The 14,859-nt window shown below is 54.1% G+C and overlaps 2 protein-coding genes across 2 annotated transcripts in view; one reads left to right on the top strand and one right to left on the bottom strand.

Moving 5' to 3' along the window:
- Nucleotides 1-14,859, top strand: part of RALGPS1 (Ral GEF with PH domain and SH3 binding motif 1) — a 229,692-nt gene that overhangs the window by 120,107 nt on the left and 94,726 nt on the right. The gene's annotated exons all lie outside the window — the stretch shown is intronic.
- ANGPTL2 (angiopoietin like 2) overlaps nucleotides 1-14,859 on the bottom strand; it is a 34,465-nt gene that overhangs the window by 4,289 nt on the left and 15,317 nt on the right. Inside the window, 2 exon segments of the mRNA XM_006917975.3 lie at nucleotides 285-478; nucleotides 14,705-14,859. The exon segment at nucleotides 14,705-14,859 is cut by the window's right edge and continues 32 nt beyond it. Of these exon segments, the coding sequence (XP_006918037.1) occupies nucleotides 285-478; nucleotides 14,705-14,859 (349 nt within the window).

The raw sequence follows: 14,859 nt of genomic DNA on the forward strand, positions 1-14,859 counted from the left end.
GGCGAGGTGCTCCCCACACCCAGCCGGAGCGAGGGGCCGCCGGTCCCCGCCCCACCTGTGGGGCTCTGTGGTCTGCACGCCTGACTCTTGTCTTGCAGCAGCGGGCGGGTGGCGGGCGGGTCCCCGCTGTCCCTGGCAGGTTTGCAGAAACCGCCCTGTCGGTGCCCTTCTTGCCTCGGGAGTCTACTGTCTGGGCCTCGCAGGCCCCGACGGGTCAGCACGGGCCTTCCCTCCATGGGGCTCTTTCGCTGGTCAGTCAGGCACCGATAGGCTCCGCCCCTCACCTTGTATGTCTCCCAGTTCCTGAAGAAGTTGACCGAGCCGTCCAGGCGCCTCTGGATGACGGTCCAGCCCCCAGGGTCATGCCTCTGGTCGCACCACACCTGCATGAGACGGTTGGTGTTCTCTGGCTTCACCAGGTAGATGGAGCTGGTGTCATGTCCGTCCTCCAGGGCCTGCAGGCAGTCTCTCCATGGGCCTGGGGACACAGACGTGCACACGTCACAGACCTCCCTGTTGCCTGTCTCCAGGCCACTGAGTCACATTCACCCCCCCACACACACACACGCACGCACACACACTGCACCCCAAGCAGGCGCAGTCTCCCACAGGGCTCTGGCTGCCGCGAGGGGAGGTACAGCCGTCCCCCTCATCTGCGGTTCGGTTCCGCAGTTCCAGCGCCCATGGTCCACCGTGAAATGGAAAATCCTGTAAATAAACAGTTCATAAGCTTTAAATGGTGCTCTGTTCTGAGCAGCGCAGTGACACCTCATGCCGTCCCGCCCCGTCCCGCCCAGGACGTGCATCACTGCTCTGCCCAGCGTCTCCACGCTGTCCACGCTGCCCGCCCGCCAGTCACTTAGCAGGTCAACTGTCGTGGCATCACAGTGCCTGTGTTCAGGTCACCCTTACTCTGCCTAGTAACGGCCCCGATGCACAAGGGTAGTGAGGTCGGCAATTCGGAAATGCCAAGAAGCCATAAAGCGCTTCCTTTAAGTCAAAAGGTAAAAGTTCTCTACTTAAGAAAGGAAAAAATTGAACGCTAAGGTCGCAGTAAGAACGAATGTTCTCCCCATGAAATTGTGAAGAAGGAAAAAGATGCTTGTGCTCGTTTGAGAGGAAATAGTCATACAACTTTATTATAGTTTATTGTTATTTTTATTTTTAGTTATTATTACTCTTACTGTGTCTAATTTACAAATTTAACGTTAGTGGTTTCAGACATCCACTGGGGGTCTTGGAGTGAGGAGGGGCCACTGTAATGTGATATACAGACAAGAGCCCAGGGCTGGGGGTCAGGGCTGGACTCCAAGCCCGCGTGGCCCTGATCCCTGGGGGTGACCTGGGCAAACCTCCTTACCGCTCCACGCCTCGGTTTCCCTAGTTGACGAGAAGGAGCTCATCTTTGCCTCGTTCTAGGTCGTAAGGATTACCGAGATCATTTGCCTGGAGATCTTGGAGTGGTTTTTCTTTTAAAGTTGGCGATATTGACAAAAGGAGACGCACGCCCGCTGAAAGGCGGCGGTATTAATCAGCGCTGCGGGCCCCAACGCCTGTCCGTCAGGGAGACCGGCCCACTGCCCGCACCGAGCCCCGAGCCCCGAGCCCCGAGCCCCCTGGGCTGAGGTCGCTGGTGGCGCGTCCGTTCCGACCCCACACTCGCCTCTTCAGTGACAGCGCTCCGTGACCATTGCTGGCGTTTCTGATGAGGGGCCCAAGCAGGGCCCAGAGTTTGGCTGCGCAGCCAGCATTTTTGGGACATTTCTAGGATTCAGCCCCTGGCCTCCAAACGTCTTGGAGGGGACCAGATTCCCTTTCGGCTCCGTCTGTGTATTTCCCACACGAAGCTCACCGCCGGCCAGATGCTCAGAGGTATCTATCTCTCTGTTTCATAGTCAGGCCCGTGAACTTAAAGGATGGTGTCTAGGACACACCTAACCCATGGTTCTCCTCTGAAACGGAGACCAGACACATTCCGTGATTTTTCTGTGACTTTACCGAGCTCGGGCAGCCCACTCAGAAAGAGTGGGTGTCTCTGGGAGTGTGACTAGCTGCTGTAGGCCTTCCGCCATCCCCGCTCCCATCTCTCCTGGCGGTGTCCTGTGTTTGGGTGTCAGCCCCATCAACAAGGAGGTACAGACTCGAGTCACCAAAGTCCAAGAAGCTGGGTTCTTCCATCTTCATCTGAGGAACCGCGAGGAGGTTTTCAGGGCTTAGCCACTAAACTCCGTATTTTAAAACAATATCACCATGCTTTGCTTCAGCTTCTCTTCAAAACACTTCCCCAACCGGGATCAAAAACGCTAGTAAAATTCCAGCTTGTTTTTTCTATTAGTTTGTTTGTTTATTCAACAGCTGTTTGTTAGGCTCCGGCTCTGGCAGGTACTGTGCTGGCAGCCACAGCCCAGGGCAGGGCGGGGCTGCTCTGTTGCCCAGCAAGGGAAGACCCACCTCGGCAGCCTCCTCTCCACTTGAGTTCCCGTGGAGCTAGTCCTCTCCCCTCTGCGTGGGGGGAGGGGTTGGGGGCGGCGTAACACAGGTGGCAGGTGTACACAGCTTCGCCGGTGTGGATCAAACGTCTCAAATTCCTTCCTGGCTGGTGGTTGGGCTTAATTAGTTCACACATGACGGTAAAACAGGAAAAGTTTAGGTTTTTTTGGTCTTTGTCACACATCTCAGGCGGGCTTTTCCTGAGCCCAGGCAGCTGTGTGTGAGCATCACACCTGAAACCTGCCAGAAGGGTGGGGGGCTGTCTGGCTCAGCCCTCTGTGCTTAGTGCCCAACACCGAGAAGAAAGGTTGGTGTGGGTGCCTCCCGCTGACAGTTAACCCCGAGGCTTCTCTCTTCATTCTCCAGGGACAGGCTCCTCACCCATGTCCCTGTCCGCCAGCCCTCTGTCCCTCCAAGGGGCGGGGCAGCACCCCCACGCGCCGCCCTTAGCAGATGTGGCACGATTGGCTCCTTCCTTCTTTGCCCTGTGCCTCTTCCTTCCTGGGAAGGGGAGGCCAGACCTCCAGAAAGAGCATTCGTGAAGGAGAAAAATGTTCCGGTTGTGTTCGGCCCACAGCCCCAGGGACTAAGGCAGAGAATAGGCGTCTGTCCCTGACAGCTGGAGCAGAGCGTGCAGTAGGCGTGGAGGCCGCCCAGCTCCCTACCGCGGCGGAGGCACAGGAGAGGCCATTCGATGCGAAGCCTGCAGAGTCACACCCACTGCGAACCAGCAGCCAGACCCCTCACTGCAGAGCCGCCACGGGGCTCCCGTGGGGTTCTTGGACGGAAAAGCAGCTTCGAAGGAGGCACCATGTGAGCATAGGCTCTGAGGCCACGGGAGAGGGCAGGTCAGCTTCGTGGCTCCCAGCCTGAGCTACTTCTGTGGGTCCCATCAGAGGTTTCAGCTTTACCTTTGACATTTCTACAAAGAGCTCTTTAAAAGGCATGTGTTTTAAAATGATCCGGGGTCATCGATCCTTTTAAGAATTTGGGGAAAGCTCTAGATCCTCTTCAGAAAAATGCACAGACTCACAGTTTTGCTCATAATTTCAGAAGGTAAATGGACTTCCAAACCCCAGGTTACGAACCCCTGGCTCTAAGAGAGTCCCAACTGGAGAATAATAACAGTAAATTACTGCCATTAGCCAGCGTGTTCTGAGCACCTGCCGTGTGCCCTGTCCATGAAATGACACACGCATCCTCCCGACACACCTGAGGTAGGCAGTAGTCTTCCCATTTTACAGCTGAGAAAATTGGAGCATGGAGGCAGGTGACAACCCCGATGTCACATGGCTGGTGAGGGGCAGGTCCGGTCTCGGAACCCAGGTGGTCCGGGTAGAGTCCAGAGCCCACACTCCACAGCTTTCCTCTGTTCCTCCAACAATAATGAGCTCCAAGGTGGGGGACCCGGGCTGACTTATCTCTGTGTCCCTAAGACTATTTTTAATGTTTGCCAGTCAGGCAGGTTAAAAACATTAAAATTTACACTTCTTCTTCGTCAAGGTGTCAAGGACGATTTTTCTCCTGTGCTTGCTTACCTTTTGGTGTCCTTTGCCCATTTTTCAATTATTTTAGTATCTTTTATGATGTAGAAGAAGTTTTCCCTTCCTTTAAATTTTTTTTTAAAGGCAAATCTGGCAGTTCTTTCCTTTAAGGCTTTTAGGTACGGCACGCTTTCTGAAACCACGGAGTATGTATGGAATAGTATAGAAGTGTTTAGTATTTTCTGCTATTACAAAAACAAGAAACAAAAAACACCTCCACACGCCTCCTGCTCCTGCCATCTTGCTTGATGCCCAGGACCCGTTCGCATTCATCAGTAACCATGTTTTCAAACGATTTTCCCTCAGAAACCCACACAGAGCTGTAGCAGATCCCGTGCATTCAAACACATTCCTCGTCCCGCACTCATGGCACCAGCGGCAAAGGTCAGAAAATTAAACGATGGATTAAAATCAGTCAGAAAAATGCTTAGCACTGAAAAATCGACAGCCGTGAAACGATCAAGTAGCAGGAAACGGCAGCGGTGGGATTATCACGTGGCTCCGTTTAAATGGCTGATTCAAAACGTCCTACCTGGATGAGAAATCTGTGCCTGTCACAAATACACAGTGTCGTGTGGAGGGCCAGGCGAGGTGTCCGGCTTCGACGGAGGATGCTGTGGAGGAAGCGTGGGGCTGTGGACAGAACCCTTCTCTTGGAGTCTGGACCCCTCAGCTCAAACCTTGGGTGGCCTCACCTCCCCACAGTGGGACTTTGGGTAGTTCCTCTAACCTCAGTTACTTCTGTAAACGGGGGCAGAGAACTCTCCCTCGTCTGAGGCTCCCACGACCGCGAGGGCACCAGCAGCAGGCCGACCAGGGCGGGAGCCGGCGAGGGTTCTCCTTCCTTGACAGACGCAAGCCGACAGCTTTGACATTGTCCACGCTCCACCTCCCCCATCCCCAACAAACGAGGTCCTGTATCTGCTCTTGAATTTCCAAGACTAAATGCAAGATTATTTACTGATCGATGTTTCCACAAAGGCGCATTATGAAAGTCAGGATTTCAGTGGAGGGGGCCACAAAGATACGTTGAAGTGACGAGCGGAAATCTTGTTTTGTTAATGAAACTGCATTGTCAGTGTGCAGCGGGCAGAGCTGTCCCCTTGGGCAGTGCAGAGTGCCCAGGCGGGGTTTCGCTTGGCTCCTGTCGGAAGGGGCAGCCCGGCCCGGAGCAGTGGGCCAGCATTAAGTCGGCAGCACCACGGCTCCGAGCGGAGCAAGCACCCGACCTCACCTCTCTAAGGACCTGATTTACACTCTCGTTGGAGTGGCAACCAGAACGTCCCACGTGGAGGGACTTGCAGCTGCCATGGCCAAGCTCACCTGCGTGGCTCCTTAGCGAAGCCACACAGAGTGTGGAAAGCACACGGGACTTGGAGTCAGGAGGCCTCAGGGAGAAGGGAGATGGCAGCAAGACCGCAAAGTGTGCAGGTCGTGGGCCACCAGATCCCAGTGTGAAACCCAGTCAGCGGAGAGGTAATCAGGTTTGGGCACCAGCCTCCTCTCCCTGCTTCCTTCCTCCTCTCTGGGGTTCTCGGCAGGGGTCAGGCACACAAACAAAGCCTCCCGGGAAACAAGGAACCACTTACTGATGGCTGATGCGGGGCACACTGTCCCCAGTGCATGGCCTTCCTGGTGAGGCGGGGCTGCAGCTTGCAGCCAGGCCGGACCTAAGAGCGGCTTCTAGTCTGTCTCCTCCTGGGCCTGGGGCAGACCAGCTGCAGCCTGACCAGCCCACCCAGGCCCCATGGAGAAAGGGCTCACCAACTGCGTCAGCTCTTAGTACAGTCACCCCCCCCCCCAACTAGGGAAAGGTGGCCCCATGACTATCTGACCAGGTTGGCCAGTGGCTCCCCTTGAGGCCAGGAGCTATGAAGTGGGTAGACAGTGGGGCCTCTGCGGGCAGGAGTGATGTCTGTTCACCCTGGCTGCGCCTGGGGCAGGCAGAGACAGGCAGTCTCTCCTGGCCACGAGCTGGACTGGACCACGTGGCCGGCCAGCAATCGGACAGGCCTGTGGGAATTGTCCTGGGGACGTTTTAGTCCACGTGTGGGCACTGGGGAGAGGCTTCTGTGATATCAGCATGACACACTGCCTTTGCGTGAGAACCATACGCTGTTTTCAATTATCCCCCCCGATGGTCTGTCTCCAAAAAGCCTTTTCGCCACTCCCTAAAACGTTTTTTCTAACAGGAGAATCGACTAGCTGTTGAAATTGGATCTGGAATTTCCTAGCCAAATGAACCTATCCGAGAGCCAGGGCACGTGCGATGCTTAGGTGTGAGTCCCACCCTGGCCGGCGTCAGAGTCCTGGGTGTCCTGTGCAAGGGCGGGAGAGCAGACGCCTGAGGAGGGGGTGGCGGGGAGCAGTTGTACGTGCCGCGTGAGGCTTGTGTACCAGAAGGCTGGAGGAAGTCGTATTTTGGTTATGAACGTGTATGTTTTATGTCAGTCACCACTTTTCAGTGACCCGGAGTACAAAATGGTAACCTAAACACAAGGACAGCTGGTCCGTTCCCAAAGGCATCTCAGGCTCCTGCAGGACCTCAGCTGACGCTGTGGATGCCGTTTCCGGTCCTTTGGGGAAAGGGGTCCAAAATGCTCGAGCCTGCTGTTCAGGCCGCTTCACGTGCCCTCGGACGATGGGCGCGGTCCCTGGGGCTGACGAGCTCTCCGGTCCATGAAAGTGTTTGAGGCCTAAAAGAAAATCTGTTGGCTCTCAAATTTGAAAACTACAAAATCAAAATTTATAAGTATATAATCAAATTTCTGCTAAGTGTAACATCTTGTCGGATTCATTAATTGTTAAATTTAGTCTTCATGAAAATGTTATTTCTTTCAAAAACAATTTGTAGGTAGATTTTTCTCACTTCCAAAGAATTCTCGAACATGCCTGACGTTTGCCGAGAAATCAGAGCCAACCATGAATTAATTGTTTTACGCTTGGACACATAATTTCAAAAGCAGAATTATTAAAAGTCTTTCAAAAGTCTCACAGTAAAAATTGCAGTAGATGTGTGAGGTGGGTATATTCCAGTGCATTCGATAAGCTCTGAGGGGTCCTAGATAAGGGCTCTGAAGGCCCATGAAGAGCTTACGGGGATCCAGTTTCTGCCTGTTCGACCGCGGGACAGACAGACGTGGCAGCTTTGCTCCCCCAAGAACACGTACGAAAACACTGCACTCACTCCTAGGTTCTGATTGATACCCCTGGGCAGGAGGAGAAATGAGGGCTTTAAAGCAGTTAGAGAAAGAAGAGGTGAGACTCGTCAGGGCTGTGCCGGGCTCGCCGGGTGGCTCCCGGGACTGGTCACCGTGGACCCTGCGGGCTCAGTGCTGCCCGAGGCTTGGACGCGGAGGTGGGCAGCACACGGGGGCTGCCTGGGTGCAGTGACGAGAGTGACCAAGACTCTTCGCGTAGAGGTCGGTGGTGCTGTTCTGCAGGCACATCGTGGAAGGGCTTATCAAACCCGCGACCACAGTCCGCAGTCCTGGACAGGTGGCGGTCCTGTGCTCTGCCAGCCCCTCGACCCTTTCCAAGAAAGGGAACCAGCTTATGAGGTCGTTCTTAGAGGATGTATGTTGGCTTTCATTGATCACCTTTTAATTTTCTAATTACTCGCAAACCCCTCTTTTTAATCTATTCTGTCATTTTCCTGGGATTTGACCACAAGCCAATTGGCATGTAATTTCTGGTATTTCGTCCTTTTTCTCTTTCGGAAAACAGGACTTTTGCCCAGCTCCAAGCTTGGTCTTCGTGATTTCTTGGTGATTGCTGGCATTGGTTCTGAGAACATGTCTGCAAGGCCCTCAGCCTGCCTTATTCCCTCCTCCAGGAAGTCTGCCCCAACCCCAGAAGTCCTGCTTGGCCTCCTCGGGGCTCCCATGATGCCTTACGTGTTTATCTCTACTGGAATGCAGTGAGGACGACGGCTGCCGTGTATCTAGACCCCTGGCACGCGCTGTCCCCTCATCCTCACGAGCCCAACAGGGAGGAAACTGAGGCTCAGAGTGATCACATGACCGGAAAGTGGAGGGTCTGGGATTAGAACCCAGCCCTGCCTTCCAGGCCCCGGGTCCTTCAGCGCCGCACTGTGGCTGTCCCACCGCGCTGGGATTGCGGGGTCTGTCTCGCCCCAGACCGTGGGATCTGTGGGGACGGGAGCCTTCTCGGGGGGCGGTGGACACGTGCCGACCTTCCCCGTCCAATACTGAGTCACTAGCTCCCGCGTGCCTTCCTCCCCGCTCGCGTCTGCTTCCCCCCGTCGGCGGCGTTCCCTTTGTCATCCTCGTTCTGCTTTTTCCAGTTTGGGAACCAACAGTAACGAATCCGTCTGGAAACAGGAACCGCACGAGGGGAGAATCAGGGTGCAGGCTGCACCGTGGGAGAGGGAGCCCGTGCCGTGGGGCCGCCTGCACAGTGTGCGGCGGGCAGCGTGGCTCGCCCGGGGCAGCGCAGTGCCAGGCGACGGGATTTTCTGTCCGTTCAGACGGTTTCTAGCATACCACCAAAGATATCTTACTTTCGACACTTAGAAATTTAATAAAGAAAACTCTTATATTTGTCACTTAAACTGAAATTTTCCTAGCAAAATTATTCTAGCAATTTTAACTTAAGTTATTGGATCCAGAAATTCTATTCAGGGAACATTACTTATTCATTAAAAAAAAAATGAATGGCATGAAGCCATTCTGGGTCCTGTAGCTCTGCTGGCTCATCTGGAGGTGCAGGGCCAGGATCCTTTGCTTCTGGAGTCATCGCAGAGGAACTGAAGCTGAGGCAGCTCTGCTACGGGGATCAGAGCAGGGACAGTCGCCCGCGTCCCCGTAAGCAGTCCGTGCTGCTTGCATCCTTCGCTGGTGCCGACAGAGACCGCGAGGAAGTGCACTACATGCACTCCCGGTGGCACGCAGTAGCCCTAGCCAGCTTTGTTCAGATGCTGTAGTAGGACACTAACCTAATTCCGCTTGATCCTTTTTTCTGGGGGAGCGTCTCAGGATTACGGTACAGTCTGCTGCATAAATTCACCACAGCAGTCCCTTAGTGTGACCAGTGAGCTGGCCGTAGATGCCTGAGCTCCAGGATTTTCTAGATTGCTCTCAGTTTGCCAAGCGCCAAACTGCTGGGACTTCCAGGCCACAGGATGCCAGATCACCCCTTTGAACAGTAACAAGCTGATAGTAACAAGAGATAACTCCTGGCATTGTAAATAGCCTGAGCATTTAGCCAGATGTCTTCGCTGGGAAAAGCCTGAGTCACGGAGGAAGAGCTCACCATCGCAGGCTCTCTGTGGCCTGGTCCCCAAGGTACCCCAGGAGGGGAAGAGAGAAGGCAAAGCTAGAAGGAAGATGACCCAGCTCAGACTGGAATGGCTTTTGTTTATGAAAAAGATAGCAAAGAATGCTCTTTGAAATAGCACTGGATTACGTAGTTCGTAATGAATTTGAGAATCTTATTTTGTTCAACAACAACATTTTAGAAACGAGGCATCAGCTGTGGAGGCACGAAAGCTCGGTTGGGTTTTCCCTCAGCCTCTGGGACCCGAAAGGCCCAGTCAGTGGTGGCTCGAGTCCCCCTCACCATCCTCACACTTCCCAGATGCTTCTCCAGCCCCCACAGGGCTTCAGGCATGGAAGCCCAGCCGACTAGAGCTGGTCTGCACGTCCGACCAACAGCTTTTCACCTGGACGGACGATTGCTTGACCTCCAGAAGGAACGGAAGCCACAGTGTGATACATTCCCGTTCTCTGTCTTAAAACATACCACTATGCTAGCGTACGTATTTCCCACCTCACAGGGCAAAATGCAATCAAAGGGGGAAAACATCCATCCAGGAAAACACTTGGCTCGCGTCGTCCAGGCGTCTCTGGCATGGCCCATCGGTTGTGAGGGCGGGGCGGGTTCTGTGTGTTATCGGGTGGGGCGGTGTGGTTGTCACCCAGTGTGGCCCCATGAGCAGATCATAGCTACTGATTTTTATATGTTCAGGGTTAATGTTTTTAAAGAGATCAGGACTGAGACTTAGCTATACATTTAAACGCCGGGTAGAAGTAACCCCTGGAGAATTTGTCCAGATTTGATACAAATTAAAAATCAGACTTATCAACAGCTTCATTTCATTTGGGTCCATTTACTAGAAGTCAGGTGCATGTTATGTTTTCTGTTGAGCTCACTTATTTTGGACATGATAGTATGATGCTAACCGCATTCTGCCTTTTCATTTGTTTGTTTGCTTGTGGCATCTCAAGGTTGCGATACAGTCTGCTGCATAAACTCACCACAGCAGTCCCTCTGTGTGACTGGCGAGCTGGCCACCAGTGGTCGGTTCGGCTGGTTCTTCCTAGGTGGCATCGTATCAGAGGGTTTTTAGTGACAGTACCTTTGTTATGAGAACCATGAAAGTTCTAATGACATATCCACCAGCTCTGTTCCCAGAGCCCTTTTACAACAAGCTGCTTGGAACCGGTACATGAAATAGTGACAGAGGGTCAGGCCTCAGGCAGCTGGCACCGGGGCCAAGTCCAGCGTTTATGGAGTGATTTTTACACTGGTTCTCCTCCAGCCTGTCCAGGGAAATGTGCAGTATCCCAGAATGGGTAAAGCAGACGTGGGTTTAAGCCTTGGCAGAGCCACCTACTACCTTTGTTGTCTTGGCTAAGTCACTTACCCTCTCTAGACCCCAGTATCCCGGATGTTACAAGTCCAGGGACTGATCTTGGCTCTGCTACTGACAGGCTGTGGGCTGGGGAGGCTGTGTTGGGGGATCTGAGAGGCCCCTAAGAAGCTCTAATATTTTATGATTTTATGGCCCCTTCTTATCCTGTCGAGAAACAAACAGCTGATCATGTTCTTCTTCAAGAGAGAAAACATCTAGAAATGCCTGATCTTTCTGGTTTTTAAAGATTCGTTTCGGACGAGGCCTCGCTGTGGCAGCTGATGCTAACACTGCCTTTTCTTGTCTGATCAGTGGTGTCTAGGATGGGTGCTGCGGCTGTGTCTGGGCTGAGCTGAGCAATGGGGTCCCAGGCCTCCCAGAACCATCTCGGGAGGCCGGAGCTGAGGCTCCTTTGCCTCTTGGAGAGTGAACCCCACAGCCTTCCTCTTTAACAGACCTGACTGACATGCATTTATGTGTCTGTCAAGGGCACAGAGCTGGAGAACAAGGTCAAGGGTGTGTGAGTATGAGAAAGAGTAGAGAGGAAGGAAGGGCAGCAGCAGCAGGACCCCAGGGGGAGAGGGCCACAGACTGGGCCATTTGGCCCAGGCCTTATCACAAGCATCATCCTAACCGAAATGCCCCCAGGTCTGGCCAAACCCGAGAGAGGCAGGACAAAACCCAGGTGAGATGCCGGGAAAGCCGGGAGCTCCCTGGTCTCGTCACTCAGGCTCCGAGTGCATAGGCCTGGCCCGGGGCCAGCCTGTAAATGTCTGGCAGGGAACAGCTGGTGGCTGCAGCTTCAGATAAGTGGCCGTGGCTCCCTCAGTCCTCTGGGGAAGGGGCGCTGGGGGCCGAGCAGCCTGGACAATGAGGAAGAGAGTGGACGGATGGCTCTGAGGTTGCAGCATGAAAGATTTAGAAGCTGCCATAGCTTGAATGCAAAAGTATTTAATTGCAAAGATGTTTCTGGCTGAGTGGTGTCCCCAGGAACAAAGAATCTGTTGGGCAAGAGCACAGAAGGAGGTTTTGTTTTCCAGGACCAGAACCTGCCCCCAAGCTCTGCAAACAGGCCTGATAAGAGCTCTGCGCTGGTTGGCTGAGAGAGACAGTCTGCTTCTCCTTCCACTCAGTCTGACACCAGGAAAGGGCCCCAGCCAAGTCCTTTGTGGCTCCGTCTGCCCCTGCAGCGTCTACAGCCAGGTGCTCACTGGTAACACCTGGGCGGCAGCTCAGAGGGCAGATGGGTCATAGAAACCTGTTACTAACTATCAGTACTCCAACATTTGGGAGGGCTTGGCTTAAAAAAAAAAAAAAAAAAAGATAAATTATAGCACTTTCAAGTCTCCGTAATAAAATCACTGCCATTCCTTCCCGTGGAGGTGTGCTTTCCTGCGTGGGAGAGAAAGGGGTCGGGTGTGTGCAGGAGCCCCGGCCGGCACCCAGCCCATGCTGGTCTGTGAATGTGAAGAAGTAGGGGATGCGAACCATTTGAGGTGCCAGGAGGAAGGCCACACCCCCAGGTGTTTGCACGGACTCAGGGACCCGCTAGTGACTCAGTTTCCCAACTCCCAAGAGCACCTGGTAAACTCTCACAGGTATTGAAAGATGCAGCACTGAGGTCCTTACTTCTGTCCAGCTTTCCCCTTCCACTCCAGACGGACTCAGTCAGTGTCCCCATAGTGCTCCCTCAGTGTCCCCATAGCCCCTCCCGTGCCCCTCTGAGGGGCACTTAGCACACCATGGTGGTAACCAAGCGACCACACAGCCCATAATTTCCCCCGTGGTCCTGATCTTAGGTACTTTGTTATGTTGGTCACATAAATCCTCACAACGTTCTGGAAATTTTCACCTTGACAGACGTTTCCTTTCCGGGTACTCGTCTGTCAGACCTGATGTGCTGACTTTAGGGGACAGAGCTGGTGAATGTTGGGTGGATCCCAGTGCGTTCATGCATCTGCCGCCACCGCCAGGCTGGGTTCCTGGAGGCTGGGGACTACAGTTTTCACCTGCTCCCCAAGTCTAGCTAGCTCTGTGACCAGCACGGAGGAGGGACTCTGCCACGGTCGGCTGTCCCAAAGGACATAGCATCACCTGCCTGACTGCACTGAGTTTCCACAGCAGCCCTGTGATATGACTCTTGTCTCCATTTTACAGAGGAGAAAATCGAGGCTCAGAGGAGTTAAGTAACTTTGTCCTGAACAGCCAGCCAGCAAGGGGCGGATGCAAACCTAGGTCTTTCTTCCTACGCCATGTACTTGTCAGCTCAGCTCGAGCTCAGCAATGTCCGGAAATCGTTGAGTCAGAAACCAGAGATGCTGAGGTGAGAGATCTTTTGAGTAACCGTGAGGCCAGCCTGACAGCCCTCAGGATGACAACGACAGTCAGCTGAGCCTTCATTTGGTGCCCGAGGGTACGGCTTACCCTCTGGGCATTAGCACACTCTGCCCTCTGGTTTGGAGCTTCTGCTTTAAACCAGACCCATGTACGCTTGAACCAGTCACCAGCTGTAGAATGCCACGCTAAAAAGGGACCGTTTATTTCCCTGTCCTTGTTTTAAGAGGACGAGGCCAAGACCGCGGGAAGCGCGTAACCGCCGTGTGCTGAAGCCTGCCGCGGGCCCAGCGTGCTGCTAAATACATTTTCGTGGTGTTTCATTTGATCCTCAAGTGAGCGCCATTTTCGTGTATCCCCATTGACAGATGGGGAGACCAAGGCTGAGGGGTGACATGCTTACGGTCCCAGAGCTCATCACCGGGGGAACCAGAATTTGCGTCCAGGCCAGTCTGCTCCGAAGCATGCGTTCTCAGCCCGCACACCCAGTGGAGGCTTCCCCGCGAGCCGCTGCGGGCAGAAGCTCGGCCCCGCGCCCCCGCCCGCAACGCCACCCCTGTCCTCCGCACAGGCCGCCGTCCTGCGTGCAGGCTCAGCCCTCCCTGGAGTTAGCAAGAAGCTGCTCTTCCCAGTAGTACTGGTTCCTGTCAGAAGTGTGAAATAAGTGTGAAACAGGATATTTTCAGTAAAAATATCCCTGCTCGTTCAGTGAAACGGTACCAAAAATCACTGACTTCGAGCAGATATGTGGTTAGTTTTTGCAAAGCCGAGTCTAGTTCTCATGGGACGGCCACTCGAAAGGCTCACAGGGTCCCGGATGAATGAGACTGAGCTTCGGGGGGATGGGCTCATGCTCCCCTCAGAGTGAGTCCTAGGCACAGAGGAGTCAGCCCTAGGTTAAAAGTGCAAAGGCCCGAAGTCAAATCCAGCCTGAGGACCCTAAACCTCTGAGCAAGTTCCTCATCCCCTCGGCTAGCTTTCCGTAAGGAGCTGCAGGGGGTAATGATGTAATACGCGCGATCGTGCTCAGTGCCAATGTCTTGGTCAAGCTTCGAAACGTACCAACAGCCTCACTCCTCCCTCATCGTGATGTTCTGAGAATGACCATATCTTGAGGTGAAACATGCGTTTAAGAGTCTATGGAATCATCACTGAACATTCCAGACCGCAGCAGACTCTGGGAAACACACGGGCTTTAGAAAGTGATCCCTCCCGTCCCCCAGCCCCTACGCTGTGTGGATCATACCGCAATGTGACAATTCCTTCCCCTTGGGCCTGTTGCTGCTTCAGTGGGCACTTACCGAACGCCAGTTCTGTGCCAGGCACAGTGCAAGAGCTTTCAGGAGAGACACCCTACCGCCAGCGCAGAGCACCTGATGCAGAGCCCAGAAAGCTAGAGGCTTGGGGTTCTTTCCTATCAGAAGCCAGAGAGGACCTGGTTCTCTTCTGAGGCTCCCCCCACCCCATTTCCTGGTTCTGCCTTGGAGCATCCAAGGGACGGGGTCCCTCGTGTACCCCATCCGCTCCAGCGGCTTGGCCCAAGGGATTGCTGGGGGGATTGCACAAGGCTGTTGGCCCGGCTCCAACTTGCCGTGGCTTTTCCCCATCTCCTGGCCACAGCCAAAGGGAGCCTGGCGCCCAGCTCTGAGGCCCAGACCGCGCGGGCTCCCGAAACACTTACCCGACGGCTTGTCTGTGGAGGACGGGAGGCTGGTGAGGGTGGGCATGGTGGGCAGAGGGGGCGGCAGCACCTTCAGGTTCTGGTCACTCTGGATCTCGTTGGTGGAGATCTGGTTGGTGATGCGGTTGTAGGGGGACGGCTGGTAGACCTGGGGC

The sequence above is a fragment of the Pteropus alecto genome, unplaced genomic scaffold, assembly GCF_000325575.1.
Source record: "Pteropus alecto unplaced genomic scaffold, ASM32557v1 scaffold67, whole genome shotgun sequence".
Lineage (NCBI taxonomy): Eukaryota > Metazoa > Chordata > Mammalia > Chiroptera > Pteropodidae > Pteropus > Pteropus alecto.